Below are 20,866 nucleotides of genomic sequence, written 5' to 3' on the forward strand. Positions count from 1 at the left end.
CCCAAAAGCTCAGCACCGGCGGTATTTGCAGGTGATGAATGCAACTGTTGTACCTAAAAGTGATGTATTTAAGGGCAAATTCACCCGTTGCCGTGATTCCTCGTCCCCTGTTTTCTGCAGGAGGGATCTCTGCGGCTGCCGCCGTGCAGGAGGGTTTGGGATGGGATGGGGATGGGGATGGAAGTGGGGCTGGGCATGGCATGGAGATGGAGAAAAGCTTGGGGATGGGGTGGGGATGGGAATGGGGATGGAAATGGGAGGAAGATTGGGATAAGAATGGGGATGGGAATGGGAATGGGGATGGGATAGGAATGGGGATGAGAACGGGATGGAGATTGGGATAAGAATGGGGATGGGATGGGAATGGGAGAGGGATGGAGATCAGGATAAGAATGGGGATGGGATGGGAGGAAGATTGGGATAAGAATGGGGATGGGAATGGGGATGGGATAGGAATGGGGATGAGAATGGGATGGAGATTGGGATAAGAATGGGGATGGGAACGGGGTGGAGACTGGGATAAGAATGGGCATGGGATGGGAATGGGAGTGGGATGGAGATTGGGATAAGAATAGGGATGGGGTGGGAAGGGGAATGAGGATGGGAATGGGATGGAGATTGGGATAAGAATGGGGATGGGATGGGAAGGGGAATGAGGATGGGAATGGGATGGAGATTGGGATAAGAATGGGGATGGGAATGAGGATGGGAATGGGATAAGAATGGGAATGGGATAGAGGTGGGGATGGGGATGAGGATGAGGATGAGGAAGGAGTCAGACAGCAGAGCAAGGCGGGAGAAAGGCCACCACCAGGGTAGCGTGGCCGAGCGGTCTAAGGCGCTGGATTAAGGCTCCAGTCTCTTCGGGGTCGTGGGTTCGAATCCCACCGCTGCCAGAAATGTTTTCCCTCTTTTTTTCTCTCCATCTTCCCCTTTTCACCCCATTATTCCCCCTTCCCTTTTCTTCCTCCCTTCTTCTCCTCCTCCCCACGCAAACTAGGAGCATTTAAAATCCAGGCATTCATTAGCCACCTGCTTCCCCTCCCTGCTGTTCATCCCCTTTCATCCCCATCACCTTTGGAAAAAAAAACCAAAAACAAACCGGCGTTTTGGTCAAAAAAAAAAGAGGGGTATTTTTGTTTATTTTGCAGCGGTCGAATGGATTTTTACCCACCAGGAAGGAGGGGGGGGGCCAAAAAACAAAAAAAAAAGGAAGAAAAGGGAGGTGTTTCTGCCCGGTCTCGAACCGGGGACCTTTCGCGTGTTAGGCGAACGTGATAACCACTACACTACAGAAACCCACGCGTGGCGGTCCCCCGCTATAGCGCTCTCCGCGGCCTCCTGCCCCCCAGCACCCGGCCGGGGCATTAAGGGGGGTTTTGCCCCATTTTTTCCACGGGTGTCCCCCCACTTGGCTGTTTCGGGAGGGAAAACCACGCGTGTGGAAGCGGCCGTGCGCGGACGAGCGGCACGCGGGTCCCCGAAACGAGGCCCGTAACATCCCACCCAGCGTGGAAAAAAAGGGGGGGATCAATTTTTGCTGCTCGGGATGAGAAATCAGCAGCTGGCGCGGCCAAAAAGCGCCGCAGGATTTGGCTGAGCTGGGGAACTCCCTGCTGCAGGGTGTGACGGGGGTTCGATGGGTTCAAGGGGCAGAAAACGGCTCGTTACTGTGGTTTTTTTGCATTATTTCTGGCCATAATTGTATTATTTCTGCGCAGTTTCCACCTTCCTGCGAGGCTGGTGGTGGTGAGGGTGTGCACACAGGCACTGGACCGCCCTTGATTGTTTTTGCTGCGCTTTTGCTTGAATAACTTAATATTCTTTATTATGCCCTATAGATTTCTTGGGAAATAATTAATCGTATATTCCTTTTGGGAAGAAGAGAGGATTATAATGCAACGTACAGTACCGCCCGCTCATCCTTCTTTGGCAAAGCTGTTAAAATGAGCCAGATTTTTGTCTGTTTCTCTGGGGAAAAAAGAAATACTTCTCTCTTACTTCTCTCGCTTACACGCCTCTTGTCCTGACCTTGATTCACCCCGGCTCCTGAACGATTTTTATTTCTAGAGTTACACGCAGCAGGAGGTGCTTATTCACGGTTGCTATTAATAAAAATTATTTTTATTACTTTTTTTTCCATGGGGATGGAGCCAAGACCAAGCACAGGAGAGGTAACTACCCATGAGGGAAAAATCTGGAGCGTTCCTACGTATCCACAGCTCTTGCGCGATCGGAAATGCCGAATTGACGCCGTGGTGCACAAACCGTGAGATTTATGCAAAAGCGGAGGCCGGCGGAGGCTGCGTGCAGCGATCACCTCTTCGTTGTGTCGTTCGGGAGGGTAACGGAAGTTATTAGGAGGGAAGGGTTGGTTTACACGGAACAGGGAAACTCCGACGCCTGTCTGAGCCCCGTAATGGCAAAAAGGTCCTGAAATATGGTTTTTTTTTTTCTCCCCACCGTGGGTTTTCCCAGCGAGCTGCCGAGAGCACTGCAGCTGGAGTGGGACTCCAAAAAGCTGTGGAAGGAAGCAAAAAAATAATGAATTACAATAGTTTAAATATTGATTTAAAGAATTATTATTTTTAAAAAAAAAAACAAAGGAACAAACAAAGAAACAAACAAGGAAAATAGAGGAGGAAGTGGGGAAAATAGCGGAGGAAGGGGAGAAAATAGCGGAGGAAGGGGAGAAAATAGCGGAGGAAGGGGAGAAATAGCGGAGGAAGGGGAGAAATAGCGGAGGAAGGGGGGAAAATAGCGGAGGAAGGGGGGGAAATAGCGGACGAAGGGGGGAAAACAGCGGAGGAAGGGGAGAAAATAGCGGAGGAAGGGGGGAAAATAGCGGAGGAAGGGGGGAAAACAGCGGACAAAGGGGGGAAAACAGCGGACAAAGGGGGGAAAACAGCGGACGAAGGGGGGAAAACAGCGGACGAAGGGGGAAAACAGCGGACGAAGGGGGGAAAATAGCGGACGAAGGGGGGAAAATAGCGGAGGAAAAGGGGGAAAATAGCGGAGGAAAAGGGGGAAAATAGCGGAGGAAGGGGGGGAAATAGAGGAGGAAGGGGGGGAAATAGAGGAGGAAGGGGGGGAAATAGAGGAGGAAGGGAAGGGGAGAAAAGGAAGAAATAGCGGAGAAAAGGAAGGGGAGAAAATAAACACAGGGCTCGTCCGGGATTTGAACCCGGGACCTCTCGCACCCAAAGCGAGAATCATACCCCTAGACCAACGAGCCGCCGTGGGAAAGTGGCTCCCGGTGCCGGTGTCGGTGCTCTGCGCGGGCCCCCCCCGCGGCCCGGCCCTGGCCGCCCCCCCCCGTCCCCCGCTCCCGTTGCGGAGGAAAACGGTGGCGTTTTTTGGAAGAAAAAGAGGACGAGGAAAACGTGGAAGGCCCCAGCGAGATTTGAACTCGCGACCCCTGGTTTACAAGACCAGTGCTCTAACCCCTGAGCTATGGAGCCTCCATAGGGAAAGCCCCCTCCGCAGTGATGTCCAGGGGGGAACCCCGAAACTGGCCGCGTCCCCCCAAATCCTCACTCCCCCCAAACCCCACCTTAGGCACCCGCCTGGGCTGAGCACAACCGCAAACAGCAGCAGCAAAGAGCACGGCAGGGCCAGAAACCACCAGCGCACCATACACCCTTATACCACCAAAAATTGGGGTTCAGCCCCGACGCTGAACCCCTGCGAGAGTTGGGGTTCAGCCCTTGGCACCTCCAGCATATATTTTTTTTCTTTTGGCAGGAGGTTTGGCCAAAGTAGAGGCAGTGAGGAAAACTCCACGTTGCTGCCGGAATAACCCGGGTGGTGATGCCCATTTCTCCCCCCTAAGGCTGTTGAAATGTTGGCTCCGTCTTTATCTTCAGCTTTTTATCACAGCCCTGATTTGAGGAATATGCAAATGTTGGGTTTGTGCTTAACATCAACACACGTGGAAAAAAACCCACCCCTATATATATATAGCTATATATGCGCTTCCACTTAAATTCTTTCTTTAGACTTAAATTCCAAGCAGGACAATCCTTCAAACCACAACTTTGATGTTCTCCAGCCCATTAGCACTTGGGAATAATAAACAGGAGAAGATGAGCGCAGGTAGCACCTTCATATTTTATTTCCAGCACGGGGGCTAGGAACAATCCGGGAGGTTTCAATTCCGCTTGGGCGATGGTTGGTTTTTTTTTTTTTGCTTCCCGTAGTTTGCAGAAGTCGCATTTTTCACATACAGACAAGACAAACACCAAGTCGCGATACAAGAAATACCGCGTCTCCTGCTAATATCTTTCTTATTCTAGGGATTTATCTTTATTTATATAATTTCTACAGCAGCATAGCTTCAGCGATGGATGGAGCTTAGAAAATTCAGTCGTTTTGCTCACCTGTTCACAACTTGGCCTTTACGATAATTGCTGCAGCTTTAAATAGTAGGAATTTAAAGCCAAACTCATTAAAAAAACATAGACTTTCAGGGTAGGGAACAACCCACCAGCTGAAAATGAAGATATTCATGCCTAAACCAGTCACCCCCAGCTCTTTTTATGACTAATGGCTCCTTAAATTCACCTGATCCTGCACTGATACATCTCCTAAGAGATGGATTGTGCTTCATTTCCAGTAGCTCCTGGCCAGATTTCCATTATTTGGAAAGAGAAAACCTTCAACGATGCGTGGGAAGATACACCTGTAAACGTGGGGGGGAAAAAAGCACCTCTTCACCAATTTAGGGGCATAAAGGCATTTTTCTCATGGATTCACTCCATTTCTGGTCTGTTTGGGTTTTGACGTTTGCGCAAGTCTAAGGTGGCCCTTGACAGACCAAGGGCACAAGCCGGTGGAAGGAATTGAAGGTGTTTAGGGCAACCACCCATCCGCACACACGGGATCCGCATGCCCTGGGAGAGCACTACAGCGTTTCCGTTTTATTCTGCTGCCGTGACATGGATTTACTGCAGGGGAGGGGTTTAAAAACCCTAAAATGTAGGAAATGCACTTGGTCAACCAACAAATTGTTGGCATCAGAGTCGACCAGGGTTTTGCCAGTAGGTTTGAGCCCATACGAAGATCAGCTAGGCGCAGAAATGTCTTTTTTCTCATCTTAGAACCAGCCAGGAAATGTTGTTCTTGATTAAAAAAAAGCTTTCCCCCTCCCCATATTTCCTAGAGGTTTATGTTTTCTAGACAAGGTTAAAAAGCCACAACTCTCCCAAACCAGAAACCATATTTTTCATCACTCTCAGACAACAATACGCTTATTATTTTTTTAAAGGCTGCTTTGTTTTGGCAAAAGCAACAGTGAACAAAGCAAGCTGCGCGTTTAACGTTTGCTGTCTCGGCGAAGAGTGAGGATTTCCAGAAAAAGAAAACAGGAGATGAAAGTAAACGGGTGATTTTGCTGAGAGCTGAGCAGTAAAGAGAGCCTGAGGAAATACAAGGTTCGGCACCCAAAGTCTACATTACTGTGGGCAAAGCAGGATAACCTCGAGGGGTTATTTTGAGAACGGCTTCTTCTACATAGAGGGGACCTCAGGAGGAGTTATGCAGGAGCACCAAAATTCAGAACCATGGGTCTTGCTCACACCCAGTAGGACAAACACACCTGAGCAACATCAACGTCTGTTGCTTCACACACACAAAAAAAAAGCACCTTTCAGCATTTTCCAGAGTAGTGGCGATACCTCCCTCCTGCCCGGAGGAGCCATGGACAGAGAACTGAAGAACAGAGCACTTACACAAGCTGATGGAGAGGGCAACCAAAAGCCCACAGCATCTCTTCAACCCCAGCTTGACTCCAAGACAGGTCAGACCTTGGAGGCCATGAGGTTTAGATCACCCACGACAGCTCAGACCACCACCTCAACATCACAAAAATAGCCTTTGGCGTACAGTATTATCCCAGATTTTAGGAGCACCGTCTGGAATAAGTAACTAAGCACCCACCCTTCATTGGGGACCTTTCTTCCCAGCAGGAACAAGAGGGAAAGAGCCAGAAACCCCAGCTGAGACCCTCATAACTACTCACACAGCCCAGCACGAGGGTGTGAGCATCCTCACTCACCGAAATCCAATCACTCCCCAGGAGCAGTTAATAACCCTAATTATCTCCTCCTAAATCTTGTAGGAGTGAAGGCACCTGGGCAGGATTTCCACTTTTGGCACAGAGGTGGTGACTGCAGTTTGTCGGGAGCAACAGCACAATAAACCAATGGAAAATCCCCACGAAATCCATTTCAGCAGGAACAAAACTTTCTAATTTAATTTGACTCGATCAAGTAGAAAGGAGCTTTGCATATTCTGGCTCTGGATGGATGTCCAAAGCGTGCTGGTTGGTCTCACTCCCTTCACCTTTCCCGCAGGACTTTTACCCGCTAAATATTTCATTTTTAAGTCATTGACACTGCTGAAGGGGTGGAGGGTCCACTCCAGAACTTCCCACCAACTCTAATATTGATCCTTAGACCCACACAAGAAACGAAAAATACCCGTCCGTTATCAGACTTGGAGACACAAACCGACTACCCATGGTTTCCTTCTCGCTGAAGAGTTGGGCTGGTTCAAAGAGAGGTTTAAGATGATGGCCACAACCTTCTGGGGATTGCTGATGTCTTCAATAGCTGTTCTCTGTTTTAAGCTGACCTGAAGACCCTCCTTGTGCTATTTTTCCCTGACTACCTGGTTACCCGTCTATCAGCTACCTGCCTGCCTACGTACCAACGAAGCAGGCTGCACGGTTGATCTGTGAGTCTCTAGTGTTCATCACCGCTGTCCAGGCGCCATCCGGTGAAGACCATGGAGACAGGTCCTCAGCGAAGCCCATGAGAAGTCTCAGGGGCACAGTTTGATGTAGGTAACGGTGGAACAGACCGAAAAGAGAGGGAACACCTTCTCCTGGAAGGCGACGTTGAAGGTGAAGATGTGCTGCATGTTGTCAGCGTTGTAGAAGGACACTTCTTCCCCTTCGTAATCCAGGTACACCCGGACCTTATTGAGTTTCTGGCTGAGGCACAGCGGGGTGCGTTGGGGCGAGGTGACCGCCCAGTAGCGACCTCCATTTTGCTGAACTGCCCAGATCCCTTCTTCGGGGGAAAACTGCGTCAGACCTTTCCTCCTGACGGACTCCTTGGCCACCCCGAAGGCCCAACCGTCCGAGGCCCCCACCTCCACTTCCCAGTAATGTCTTCCCGACTTGAAGCCAGTGGTAGCCAGCACCCGCGAGTTCGTGTCGAATCTCTTGGGGTTGTCAGGCAGTTCCTGTTTCCTACAGCCCATCCTGACGCTCTTGAGGTCTGCAGAGAGGATGAGGAGGTGGTTTGCTGAGTCGGGGTCCAGGGTCAGGTCCTCTGTTGATGACAGAAGTGACAGCAACTCAGTAAGGACTTTAACAATTAAAAGCCCAAGCTAGGGATGTTTTTGTCAGTTGCTGAACCACATCCCAACCTCAATAATCACATCCCAACCTCAATAACTGCTCCTCTTCAGCTCCTTGGACAGTCTCTGGTGAAGGAAAGCCAAGTTCAGACATTGGCTTGACTTTGAGGTGCTTGAGATGCCTCCTCTCACCATTGACTCTGCAGGAAGCCTGGAGGCTTGGGGCTAATTTTAAGAGGAGTAGTTTTAGATGTTTACAAATATGCTGCTTCTCTCTACCAGCACACAGGGACAAGCTACATGTGTGAGAAACTTCGACGTGGGTGAGGAGGGTCCCAGTTAAAGATACGGGATGAGCATCTACCTCATCTTTTCACATCCTCACTAGGGGTTAAGCCCCACCAGGTAAAGGCGAAGAACAACATGGCAAAGCAAATCCTGGTGAATGAGGACCAAGATCTGGTTCAAGATGTCCTAGAGGGAGACCTACAACTGTGTTGTAGTCTTTGGCTCTTTGATCAGCTCATGACCCTTCAGCAATGCCACCAGCCCTCAAACACTGACCAGGGGGGACTCATCTGTCCTTCTACATTGACACCCCAATTCCCTCCACGGGTGGGCAAAACTCATGCTGCTGCTGCTAAGAAATGGGATGACAACAACACAGGGCCATTAGGAGCAAAGAACATGATAAAACCGCATGCAAATGATTAGCAATTATATAGAGTAAAAATGGACCTTAGATCGAGACTTTTTTTCCAAATAAATTGATAATTTTTGTTTCTTGTTTTTGTTTCTGGCTCACCTAATGTACAACATACAAGATGGGGTAGGCACACCCCTCAGATCATAAATTGTTGAGTAGCCATCCCCAGGCTACCCCGTGATGACAAGTCCTCATGGAAAGCCATGACCTAAGGGCATCTTTACACAGCAGATCACACCTGGACATCCCACAAGAAACATGCACATAGACGAAGTTTGATACTAACATCTTCTCCCCTTCCAAAATCAGGCTCAAAGGAAACAGCGAGCACGTTAGTGACCTCAAATTGTGGTTGTAGTCAGCAAAGTCGCCATGAATGAACGAGACCCTTTCGGGGAATGTAAGATGGGACCTTAGGAGCTGAAACGTGTTGGTTGCCGCACCAGAGTTCATTTAGCTAAAGGCCTTTATGCTCTTTCAAAATCCGTAGATTTGGGCCTGAAAATTGCAGATGAAGTCCAAAAAGACCCATGATGGGATTGAAAGCTTCATGGTGTTTCACAGGTGTCAGAAAAATGATAGCAACCACAGGAAAAGGTAGGTCCTTTTTTCCTTCAAAGCTCAAGCACCAGGTTCCTCCCCAAAGCTGGGAGACAGGCGTTAAGACAACATCGCCTGCATTTTGCACTGTTATATCAGACCAAGGGATAAGTGCTTTCAAAGTGTTCAATAGCAAAGGTTAGGGGAAATTAACTGGATGAGCAAGAAATTTCCTTGATGCCAAAAGGTGTTTCCCTTCCTTCCTCTTGTGTCTCCGGCTGCTGGAGTCATTAGGATTTTGGTTTGAGCTTCAACTCAGCTGCAGGGGCTGTGAATGTGAATGTGGCTTGATTAAAAAAAAAATAATATGATTCCAGGAGCTGAGGCATCATATTAAAAAAAAAAAAAAATAGAGCATTCAAAGTTTTTGGAAAAGATGAACTAATGCAGTCAGAGGAGTGGGATTCAACAACTGCTACGAGGTTTTGGCTGGTCCCTTCTTCACCCCTTGATTCCCCAGCTCTCTGCAGCATAAGCTGTGGCCCAGTCTGCTTTCAGAGGGTTTGCTGGTATAATGCACCAGCCAGGTTACACCTCTACACATGCACACACACCACCACGGACATGCAGTGAGGGTCGTTTTGCCATTTTGCTTTTAAACAGTGGTCATCAGCCTTTCTTCTTTTGCTTTGCCAACACTTTAGCATTTTCCAGAGGTGTCTGGGGAGGTTTGTGAGCAGAGCCTGGCCCCTCTAAGCTGGATGGCCCTTGGAAAGGGTCCAACCCATGGCTTGCAAGCCCCATGCTGAAGACCACCACTTTAAAAGCAAGAATAAGCCTTCTCTTCTAAAAGAGGGCTTGGCTTTGCTGGGGTAACTCTGGCTGCTCTGGGCATGGCTATGCAACCTTTACCCCAAGGGAGCTGGAGGATGGGGGCAGATTTTAACAGCATCTGCCCATGCCCTGCACCCACCACAGCGCAAAGTCAGAGGGATCAGGCTGGTGTCAGAACCACTGCAGAGCCCATCACTGTGGTTTCCTGGCTTGCTGGCCACTGGTGAAGCAAAGCAGAGGCTTGTCCAGCATTAAAAGAGTCAATCTGGGCCAACCCAGCTGGTTTTGCCGGTTGCAAATTCATGACCTCTCATGTGAACTTGCTCCTTTGCCAACCCCAGAGAGCTGGTGAGCAAGTTTTCTCCATCACAGCGCGATTTGAAAGCAACTGCCTGCCCACAGCCACGATTTCAACAGCTTTCCGCAGAATTGAAGTCATCTGACTTTGCACTGGAGCAGATTACGGAGCGCTCGCACCCTCTATCCCAAATCCTGGTGGAAATCAGAGCCCGGCCACAGAGCAAATCTGGCAGACTTAAAGCAAGTTGTGGCTTGAAAAGGTATGAATCCATTTTTGCGTTCAAATATCTGTTCTTTCTGTTCCGCACTTTGTTAAGTGTAAACAGGCAGAAAGGACCTAGCTTAGCTGTCAGATCCCCGGCGTCAGCTAGAAAAATCGTCTTTTGACTCGCGAACTGAGCAGGCTGGATCTGGAAATCATTGAGAGAGAAGAAATTAAAAAAAAAAAAAAAAAAAGAAATCTAGAGTGCCTCTTTTCTTTTTTTCCCCCTCTCTTTGGCTTTGCAAAACCAGCTTTGCAAAATACAACCACAATTTAAAGTCTTTGCTCCAGGGCTCTATGTCTTAAATATTTTCCTTTTACCTTTTTCACCTCTTCCCAGTTCATCTCGCAGGTTTTCTGAAAAGAAGAGACAGGCGAGTAAATGCCAACACCGAGAGCGCCAGAGGGAACCACAAAATCTCCTTTATGGGGACATTTGCACCCACACCACATTGCCAAACTGCCGTCTTTGCCGACACGGGACTCAACAGGCATCAAGAGCTGAGGATGGAGCAACGCCATCTCCTACCAGCTTGTGCAACGGGGACAAGCAATGGGGGAAATTCCGGCTAAATATGTTTTAATTTTTATCTAAAAAAAAAGAAAAAAAAGCTTCTTGGCATCAAGAGAATGCAGGATTTATTTAAGCTTTATTTATCATGCCCTGCCATATTTTGTTCTCCTCGTTGTATTATGAGTTTCAAACTCTTAGGACAATCCTTTAAGCTACTTATCGCTCCAGGGCGTAGTTTGCATTTAGGGTTTTTTTTTCTTCTAGATCTGCTTTTCCTGTTGCTTGCTTCCTTTCCAAATCCCTCAGCACCATCTCGTGGCTTTGCTGCATTGCTGCAAGGGGTTGGTCTTTAAATGCAAAGCTTGGCTATCCCGGCCTCAAACTATTTGAGATGTGAAAATCGCAGGGTTCATTGCACTAAAATCGATGCGCCAGATTCAGGTTTTTCCCTCTTTAAAAAAATCCTGCATCTCCTTCGTTGGCAGCCCGGCAGGGCGAGTCTCCTCCTCTTCATGCACATCTCCAGAAGTCCTTTCCAACATAATTTATTCTCCTATTTCGGTACTGCTGGCCAGGCATGTGCTAAGGGACCTCGAGACATCCGCAGCATCCCCAGCACTCCTCACCCCTTTTCCCTGACGCCTGCTAAAGGCCAGACCTATTTTAAACCCCCCGGTTTCATTTCCACGTACCTCTGAATTTCTTTAAGACTTTTTCAAGGACAACGGTCTTGAGGGAGAAATTGCAGATGTGCATTTTCATATCCGTGCATACCGGCACAGGCTTCTGGCACTTCACGTCGTCACTTCTGCAAAGAAAAAAGTAAAAACAATAAGAAAAACATTGCTATTCCCTGCCTTTTCTTTTTCATTAGCGGTTGACAGTGTGCAATGCTCCCACCCCATCCCACCGGCAGTCTGTCCGAGTGCTCAACATCACATTGCGAGACACACCGGGATTTCAACCTGCCTGGGCTGAGGACACCAGGATTTACATGTCAACTTTGAAAGCCCCCCTCGCTGGTTGTTGGAAAGGGTGTCTGTGCTGGGTTACCCCCACTCAGCTCTTCCTGCTGCAGCTTAAATTTCATTTTTGGACCTTAAGTCGTGCCTAAACCAATGCCCTGGGTGAATTGCATATCAGGCAAATAAGATGACTTGGGGTTTCTGGTCTCACTTGACCTTTGAAGAAACCCCCTGGTAGGAAAAGACTTTGTGATAACGCGAAGTTTTCCAAGAAGCTGGAAGAGACCCGGGGCTTGCACCGAGTAGGAGGCAAGCTCCATCTACCCCAGTGCCTCCCTCTGGCATCTGGACTGTGAACACTGACCTTTAAACAGTGCTGGTGGGGGAAAAAAAGCGTGAAAGAAGGGGAGAAGCAGCGCTCCGTACCTGCTTATGATGTTCATTACATCCTAGAAAGGAAAAAGAGACCGAGTGAAATCACGGCTCAACGTGTGCTACGTCTCCCCTGGCTCAGACAGCACGAGAGCAATTCCCCTTCATTGAACCCAACCAGGACATCCATCCCTTATGACTGCAACAAGCAGGCATGGATGCATGCCTCAGATGTTTGCTTTCAGCTTTGGAAGGCCACAGTTCCACCAAATCCCACCCAAGGGTCTGCAGCAACTAAAGACCCAGCTGCTCCTGGGAGGGGACCAAGCCTTCCAACTGGTCCTATATACAATACTCCAGCTTCGTGCCCATAGAGTCGTGATGTGGTTTAGGTTGGAAGGTGCCTTTGGAGGTCTCTCATCTATCCCATTGCTCAAAGCATGCCAGGTTATCCAGAGCCTTGCCCAGGTGAGTTGGGAGTATCTTCAAGGGTGGTGACTGCAAAAATCTCCCTGTTTCCTACTCCAGTATTTGACCATTGCTGTTGTGAACCCAGGTGTAGGCATCTGGCAGCCTTTGAGATGCTCTAAGGATCTCTCTGCTGGTCTCCCACTTCTGAAAAGGTCCTATCAGCCCATCCCATGCAAAGTCTTGAGATACAGAAAGGCACCTGCAAGCATCCACCTGCCTAAGAGCCAAAGGGACATCACCTGCCATAACTTGGCCACCTAGAAAGCTGGCATTAAACTTGCACATCTACATCTCCATGATTCCTGGACTTCCATGGTCTAGTCACCACCAAGAAAAGTTTAGGGTGCCTCCAAGGGGTCATTCATCCCACCCTGGGATGGATATTCCGACAGTGGAAAAGATTTGCCCTCAGGAAGGGTGGATTACGCAGGTAAATTATAGGTTAAAATACCCTCAATAGCTAGTTGCTACATGGCAAAAATTCACTGACATGAAACCCATGCTCAGTCCAGTCCATGACTCTATTTGCCCTTTCTGACGCCTTTAAAATGATATAAAGAAGGCCATAAAGCATGGCGAGCACATTGGACATGATTCAAAGGCAACACAAAGCCATACCCATCTCCCAGGGAATGGAAAAGGACTCTGGAGCTGGCTAAGGATTTCCAGCCTGGCCTTTTAAAAAAAATACCACCTATTGTTACGGGATCATTTTTGCGTGCAATGGTGATGGCTGAGCAAAGACCACGTGAAACGAATTTTCACCCATAGCCAAGTACTGAAACCATCTGCAAATATTTACAGTGCTTTCAACGCTGCCTTGGAGGGAATTTAACTCCGTGCAGATCTGTGTGCACCAGAAGCATGATCTACTTAGTTTAATCAAAACATTGTCAATTAAAAGAAGGTCACCCATTGGCCTTTTGACGTTCAGTGGAGGACAGGACTGCTTGGTTTTTGGGATGGGCAATTCGGGTTTGTTTTTCAAACCCCTCTTCATCTGTTTGGGTAACAGGGAGGGCTGGACTACTTCCAGCTTCTTTCTTTGCAATGCAATCAATACCTGGACTCCATCTGCTCTCTCCGTCATACTTTCCAGCTTGGTTAATAGCTCATTTTGACTTGAAAACCCAGCTCTGCTTTCAGGTCCCAGCCAACCTTCTGCAGCCAGGACTCTGCTGCGACAACTGGCAAGGAGCCGCGTCTTGCTGAGCCCAGCTCCACGTGCTTCTATGCTCAACTCCATCCCAAGCCCTCACCCATGTCTTTAAGCTGGAGGAGTGGACATCTCTCACTTGGCATGCCACAAACCCATCAGGATCTGGATTTGCAAAAGGACTTGCTCGGCCTAGGGATCTAGCCAGTACCGCTGTGGCGGCTCTTCATGCAAGGTCTAATCCAGCTTTGAACACCTTGAAACAGGAATTTATGGGTGCTAGAAAGGCCCAGACAAATTCATGGAAGAAAAATTTATCAGAGGCTATTAAATATGAAGAGCACACCTCTGTTTCAGGATGTTCCTGAGCCAGAGATAGTTGCTGCGTGTTACTGCTGGCGTAGCAGAGCTCCGGGCGCTCAGACACGGCCATGCACCATCTGCTCATTAAAGGTGCACAAAAAAAAGGACATTTATCCTCCAAACACCTCTACAGGGTCCATAAACACATTAAAAAAGGATGACGAAGGGTCAGGACTCCGACCTGAAAGCTCATTTCATCGCAGATGTCTCACCTTGAGGAACTCAAGCATGGGCTGCTGGATTTTCTCCTCCAGCTCTGTGATGAGCTTGTTGAGGAGCGTGATCTCCTTGGAGAGGTCGGTGATGTTCTCGTTCTGCCTCTTAGCGATGTTCTTCTCCATCTTCTCCAGCTGCCCCAGGAGGATGTGCTCCTGGTCATGCAGGAACTGCCGCAGCCTCTCGAACTCCAAGAGCAGCTTCTGCCGCTCGTTCTCGATGGTTTTCTGGAAATTAAGTGCAGCAAAAAGGGTTTTAAGCCGGTGCAATGATTTTGGGGCGGAGAGGAGCCACCTGGTGAATTTGGAGCACCTGCCAGTGTCATTGCTGCTGCTCGCTGGCTTGCTTGTGAGACTGGGTGCCTTCATTTGGGGAGGGGTGAGGAGATATCGCATGTGGCATGCCTAGGCAAAGGCCTTGAAAAGGGGTGGGGATGGGAGAGCAAAGGCCATGGGCAGGAACTCCACAAACAGACGTTATCTTAATCGCAGCTGTGTCCCCGCACCCTGTTCTGGAGGGAAGAGGTACCAAACCATGTCTGGGGCAGGTACCTCACCTCCACAGCAGACCTCAGGTGGTTTTTCTCTTCTACACTGGACGTGTAGCCTTCCTTTTTCTCCCCTGGGGTGGCGGGGAGTTAATCGGCACTCAATGAAGCAGAGGTGGGGACCGGTGGCCAAGAGGTTTCCCCAGTCCCTATCATCATCTGCTGGTCCCACCACCCAAACTGGGAGAAGGGGTTGTGTAGGAGAACCCACTGGGAGCAGCATTTCTCCCTCCCTGGGGACATCTATATTGTCAGATAAACCCCAGTCCCTGCCCTGCCACGATCTCCCATTTATCAGCTCTGCCAATATCCTGGTTCCTACTTGGGTTGTCGTGACAAGCAGACCAACAAGTCCCCTCTGAGACAAAGCCCAGGGACAAATGGGAACATTTTGCTCCGGGAAACGCACCCTTTGGCAGCATGGACAAGGTTGAACGTGTTTTGGTTGCTTCACTCTACACTGCCCTTCAGCACAGGTCCAACAGGTCCACCTGGCCCTCAAAAACTGGGCCTTCACGTCTGCCTTTTGCGTCATGTGTGAAACCATGGCTCTTGGCAGGCGGGTGCTATTTCAAGCCCTGCCAGCTGGAAAAAAACAGCAAATCGTGGTAATAATGCTGTTGCATGGGGATGGTAGAGCAGAAACATGGGTTGGGGATGGCCTGATGGTGTTTGTCCCGAGTAGGGGGGACATGAGCCACTCAAAGCCACTTGTTTTGGGGGTGATGATCTGGGATGGGTGTTACTAGCAGGAGGAACAGGGGCTTTCCTACTGTGCTGCCTTCTGCTGCCCCAGGGACAAAAGGCTGAGGAAGAGGGAGGAAGGCTGGAGGAGAGCCCTACGGCCAGCCTAGCTCTCAGGGATGCTCCAGCACCCATCCCTTTGGTCTGCTAAGACAGTGGCTGCTGTATTGCCAATCCTGATGGTGAAGGAAGGAGAAAAACATCTATTTCCCTCTCTTGGGCACTGACAGAACAGTGGATGGAGCGGCTTGGTGGGTCCTAACCCCCTCCACGCATCCCAACCCGGACCCTCGTCCCCACCACCCCAGCGCACTGCGTTGCACGCACGCACCAAGAGCTCCTGGGTTTTCTTATCGTCGTTCACTTTAAACTCCAGCAGCTCTTGCCTCTCCTTTTTCAGGAAATCCAAGCGGCCCTGGATTTTCTCCTAGGAACAAAGAAAGAAGATATTGCCAGTTTTTCTCTCTTTCTTTTGCTGCATTTGATTTCTTTTGCTGCATTTGATTTCCTTTGCTGCATTTGATTTCCTTTGCTGCATTATTCTGCCTGCACACGGTTTGTTTTTCGCAGCTGTGCAAAGACAAGCAGGATTGCAAGGAAAACACGGGGCCGCTCTCACCGGGTGAACACGCTGGCTCAGCTCTGCCCACGCTCACCCAGACACCCACGTTTGCAACCCCCAAGGACGGCCACAAGCTCACACGCGTGCAGCGAACACAAAGAAAGGAGACGGAGGATGCCGGGGGAAGGTACGTGCACCGTTTTCATCGGCTGCTGCTACCACCTCCCCCGCCTTTGCTCTTGGCACAAGCAAAACTCAGCCCGGCTTTAGTCAACTTAGATTCATCTTTGGATGCTGGCCCAGACCTAAAATAGATGTGGGTGTTTGCTCTGTCAGCTGTTACCCCACCGATAAGGTGGATGCCCGCAGGTAGCGTTGGCAGCGTGATGCTCACGTGGCTCAAGCCCAGGGCTTTTGCAGGAGCTTGCATGGGAGAAACTCCGTCTTGCAGCCTCCTGGCTGCCCTATATTTAATCCCACACTCTCCCCAGCTGCAGAGATGATGTGAATGCATGAGAGGGTTTTGCGTATCTGGAGAGGAGACGGGTTTTCCGGGTCTTTGGGAAGCTAGAAAGCAACAACCGGCTCTTTGCAGGGCAGTTGAGCGTGAGGCTGAGCACGGGAAAGCCAGGTGACTACGCGGGGACTTGGGAGAGCACAAACACACGGTGCAACGCATACCGCCGGGAGGCAGAAAGACCTGGGGGGGTCTTCCTCAGGGCAGACAGACAGACAGACAGGTACCTTGTACTCCTCGGATGCCTCATCGACGGGTACCACGGCGTGCGGCCGGTGCTCCCGGGACCTGTCGCACACCACGCAGATGGTTCTCCGGTCGTCCTTGCAGTAGAGTTTGAGGGCTTCCCTGTGCTTCATGCAGAGCCCATCCTCCTCGGCACCCTTGGCCCCGCGGAGGGTGAACTGGCTGATGATCTCAGACATGTTTGCCAGCTGCCGATTGGGTCTGAAGCTCTTCTGTTGGAAGACCTCTCGGCACTGCGGACAGGGGAAGTCCATCTCTAGGTCCTTCCAACTCTTGATGATGCACGCCCGGCAGAAGTTGTGCCCGCACTCGATGGACACGGGGTCTTTGAAGAACTCCAGGCAGACGGAGCAAGTGGCTTCATCCTGGAGATTGCCGGGCAGAAACACTGCCGCCATGGCCTCTCTCCTGCGGGCAAGGACTGATTTCACTGGGGCTGGAAGCGGAACATGAATGCTTGGCATCCGGCCCCAAGTGGGCGTTCCTCTTCCAGGAACGAGCCTGCTGCTCGAGGTCACTTCTGCAGTGTCTGGTTTCTTTAAACTGGTAATGAAGACCTCAGCATTAGCGGACAACATGTAGGTAGAGGAAAAAGAAAGCAGGAATACATCCCTGCTCTTTGCTCCCCCACAAATCCTGGGCTCCCTGTCCTGGGTTTTGGGGTTTTTTGGATTTTGCAGGAGGGAGGTGGGAAGGGGGAAATCGTCTGGGATACAGCCACCAGATCTGGATCTCGTTGCTTTTTGGCTGACATGGTGCTAAATGCAAGATCTGAGTCCCAAGGCTTGTGTTTAGCAGCTGCTCTAGGCTCTGATCCAGGTAACCATCTGAGCTCTCGTTACGGACCCATTTTGACCTGGAAGCTTCAGCTGGGGACTCAGATGACTTGGTTGAGCTCCAGGACTCACCAGGGGCCATAAAAAGCAAGGGGAGAAAGGGAATACACATGGATGCAAAGTCCCTATTAAGATCTGGGGATGAGTTTCCCAAATCCATGAAGATTAAGCTCTGGATTGGGGTCCTGCATCTCAAAAACACTTTTTGCCATCCAGAAACTGTGCGCAGCTTTGGAGATCTTGCATTACATTGGAATAATTACTATATTGGGACCTTTCTTGGCTGGGGTTTGTCTATAACATGGTTGTCTCACCAAAGCCCTTATGGAGTACAGAGATAAAAGTGAGTGACAGTCATCCCATTACTTGGAGGGGGGGGTCAGATTACCATGAACAGAGAAATCTAAGCACTTCCAGAGAGTGATTCATCCTCTCCTAATGAGGACTTGAAAACAGATCAAGTGATCCTATCCATAAATGCTGATTTCAAAGTCAGCCCAGTTGATCTGACTTCTCCAAGCTGGGATCTTTCCCTTGGAAACATCTGGAGCTAAGGGGAGACAAATCCCCAGCCCAGAGAGTGTACTGGAGGAGTTATATTAGCAAAACTAGTCTTTGTGTCCCAATACCAGAGGTTTGCAAAGGGTTTCTGATTTGTAGTAGAGGTTGTGTTCATCCCAATACCTTTGCAGCAGGGGAAGAATACCGAGGAGAAAGAGGAGCATCAGACTTCAGTCATGCATTTACTGCTAATCCAGACTTGCTCATTTGGGGCTAGAAATGAGCTTTTTCAGGTCAGTTTAAATACAGTTCTGGGCTTGGAGAGGAATCCCTCATCTTCTCACAGCAAAATAAAAACTGAATACCAGCCTTTACTGTGACCCACATTAGTTTGTGATTGGAAATAACACGGAACAAATGACTCAGGCAAACAGCAGGATATATATATTTATATGTATGTATTCAGACACAGACTTATATATATAGGTGCATATATGTACACACATATATCCCTATATATCCATTTATATGTACACATTTCCCTATGGAAAAGGGATTTTTCTGCAGACCACCATTTCCACCTCGTGCATATTTATCTACCTGCCCCTGCTCATACAAATTGATATATGTTTATGCACACACACATCACTCCCTGTGGAATGGAAGTTGCTTTCTCTTCTACCTTCCATTTCTCTTGATCCATAAACAAACACAAACTGTATATTTTTCCTATGTCATGCATACATTTTTCATCATATCTGCAGAGAGAAAGGAAGAGGTGGTGGCCTACGAGCTGGAGAGAAATCCATATGATTTATTATTTATTTATATTTATCCAATATAATCCATATTCCATCCCAGAGATGCATAAATAGCAAAGAAAAAGAGTGAGACACCTCGACAGAAGCAATGGGCAGCCCAGTGGGAAAAGCAGAACAAGGTGGGTGTAGGAAAAAAAAGGACAGACAACCTCTGGACAGACAGACAAGCACATCCCACTGCTCCCCCCACGCCCCCGGCTGACCCCGCGTACCTCGGAGCAGAGGCGTAGGAAAGGGGCATCCTCCCGAATCGCCCGACCTTTTGCACAGGGAGGGTGCTCGCGGGGGGCAGGTGGGGGGCGAACCTGGTGACCGGGGGGTCCCAGCGGGATGCAGCCCGCGGCAGTCGCTCCGCCACGCTCTGATGAAGGAAACCAGCCCGAGCCCTGGATGCCTCCGACATTTCGGCACTGCTCAAGCTCCTGCTCCTTCCCAGCCCTCGGTTGCCCCATTTGTCCCCTCTGTCACCCCCCGCCCCATCTCACTTACCATTCCTTCCCCTCCCCCATTGAATCTATCCTGGGCACCCACCGATCTCCTTCCCTCCTCCTCCTCCCCAGCCCGCTCTGGCTCTGCTCTCCTTCTCTGTGCCAAACCTCTTCTCCCTGCCCAGAGCCAGGATCACATTTCCAGCACCTCCCTCCACCTGTCTCCCAGCCCAGACCTTCTCCACAGGGTCTCTGCAGCCCTTTAACCCTCTCCAATGCCCCATCTTTCCCTCCAGAAGAGCAGGGGCTCAGGAAGGAGCGAAGATTTTCATCCCTTCTCCAAAGCCATCAACAAATGATTCATCTCCCAGCTCATATTTGGGGCAGCAACATGCAAAGAAGGGCAGAAACATCTCCTGCAGGACATCTCCCACCTACCACGGGTGGCTTGTTTAGGTAAGGAGAGGTTGGAACATCCAAAAGAGCAGGGAGGAGCAGGAAATAAACGGAAAATGCAACCCCAATAATGTGGTTTCTTGCAGGACTGGCTTTTGGTACCAAACCATCCTGGGGCTGACCATCCTTTGGACCTTCATCCTATGTTGGGTGAGTCCAAGCACGTTCAAGCTCTCATGCCTGTGCTTCCACATGTGCCAATCACCACCCTGCTCACCCCAAAACTGGATGGACAGATTTGGGCTCAGTCCCAAGGCTGGGAGGGGTCTCCTCCAAACTCCTCATTCCAGAAACAGGTTGGAAGTTGAACCTGGCTCCAGAAGACGCTTGTATCCACACGTGAATCCCTACAGCCCCAAGCCACATGGGAATATCTACAGCCACCAATTTATCTGCAAAACAAACTCCTCAGTAATAATCAAAAGGAGCATCCCTTCCCTCCGCTGCCCAGTGCAGCAGACAGGATTTTTTATCCTCGTTTAAACAATATCATCTGTTATTTAGTTAAATCAGTTTGCTGCACTAAGCTTCCCAGCTACAAATGCATCAGACAAAATAAACCCTCTTTTCTTTTTTTCCTCTCCCTTCTGTTGCAATAAGACAACAAAAGTCCAAAATACCCATCTTCCTAGACCAGACAGCGACAACAGCAGAATCTCCGCCTCTACACAATTCCCACACTTTATGCTCATGGCTTCTCCTCCCACCATAGATGTTTTGCCCTCAAAAATATGGGTGAAGCTAACAAAAAGCCCGTTTATTTTTAAACTGCCTATAATGCATTGCCTTCTCCTCTTCAGGGCCTTTGGGCTGCAGGCAGCAAATCCAGAACTGATCAAACTGTTCCTTTAGGTTTCATCCGAAGTCCACAGCAGGAATTTGATACCTCCTAAAGACCGTTCAGTGTCTACACTAGATGGAGGACTCAACTTCTGTTGACTAGTAAGGGAATTTTGGGTTAGCACAGGTGAAATAAATACCTAATTTTTATTAGATGTACATGTCCTATTTCTCTTGGCTTCCAGCAGCTCCCTGACGCTCTCCTTTGCAACCCTTCATGCAAAGTTCCCAGCCCTGCACTGTAGGAAAAAACGGGATGAAACCAGGAGAAAGCACCTTGGCTTGCCCTTGGGGTTTTAGTAGC

The 20,866-nt window shown here is 49.4% G+C and overlaps 1 protein-coding gene and 4 non-coding genes across 6 annotated transcripts; 1 reads left to right on the plus strand and 4 right to left on the minus strand.

The window, feature by feature from the left end:
* The first annotated feature begins 814 nt into the window (after positions 1-814).
* TRNAL-AAG (transfer RNA leucine (anticodon AAG)) lies at positions 815-896 on the plus strand. Its single transcript has one exon. It is a non-coding gene; the product is annotated as a tRNA-Leu (tRNA).
* A 330-nt stretch (positions 897-1,226) lies between these two features.
* Positions 1,227-1,299, minus strand: TRNAV-AAC (transfer RNA valine (anticodon AAC)). Its single transcript has one exon. It is a non-coding gene; the product is annotated as a tRNA-Val (tRNA).
* A 1,864-nt stretch (positions 1,300-3,163) lies between these two features.
* Positions 3,164-3,235, minus strand: TRNAP-UGG (transfer RNA proline (anticodon UGG)). Its single transcript has one exon. It is a non-coding gene; the product is annotated as a tRNA-Pro (tRNA).
* A 153-nt stretch (positions 3,236-3,388) lies between these two features.
* On the minus strand, positions 3,389-3,461 carry TRNAT-UGU (transfer RNA threonine (anticodon UGU)). The gene has a single exon. It is a non-coding gene; the product is annotated as a tRNA-Thr (tRNA).
* Positions 3,462-4,254: 793 nt separating this feature from the next.
* On the minus strand, positions 4,255-19,241 carry LOC104259135 (E3 ubiquitin-protein ligase TRIM7). 2 transcript variants are annotated; one of them, XM_009814452.2, is made up of 8 exons: positions 19,051-19,241; positions 16,662-17,088; positions 15,687-15,782; positions 14,061-14,291; positions 11,913-11,935; positions 11,214-11,329; positions 10,329-10,364; positions 4,255-7,337 (listed from the first exon to the last, which is right to left on the minus strand). In XM_009814452.2, the coding sequence occupies exons 1-8, from the start codon at positions 19,239-19,241 to the stop codon at positions 6,823-6,825; spliced, it is 1,635 nt and encodes a 544-aa protein (XP_009812754.2). In that variant the 3' UTR covers positions 4,255-6,822. The 2 variants fall into 2 exon arrangements, with proteins under 2 accessions (XP_009812754.2, XP_059689103.1); XM_059833120.1 differs by lacking the exon at positions 19,051-19,241 and having other exon boundaries at positions 16,662-17,093.
* Positions 19,242-20,866: the final 1,625 nt, after the last annotated feature.

Source organism: Gavia stellata, chromosome 39 (genome assembly GCF_030936135.1).
Source record: "Gavia stellata isolate bGavSte3 chromosome 39, bGavSte3.hap2, whole genome shotgun sequence".
Classification (NCBI taxonomy): Eukaryota; Metazoa; Chordata; class Aves; order Gaviiformes; family Gaviidae; genus Gavia; species Gavia stellata.

Bases quoted from the DNA above. Each gene is read 5' to 3' on its own strand.
- LOC104259135 (XM_009814452.2), bottom strand. From the start codon at position 19,241: ATGTCGGAGGCATCCAGGGCTCGGGCTGGTTTCCTTCATCAGAGCGTG. The intron at 15,783-16,661 runs GTACCTGTCTGT...CTTTGTTCCTAG, and splicing joins AGGCATCCGAGGAGTACAAG to GAGAAAATCCAGGGCCGCTT. The intron at 11,936-14,060 runs GTGAGACATCTG...TTTCCTTTCTAG, and splicing joins CCATGCTTGAGTTCCTCAAG to GATGTAATGAACATCATAAG.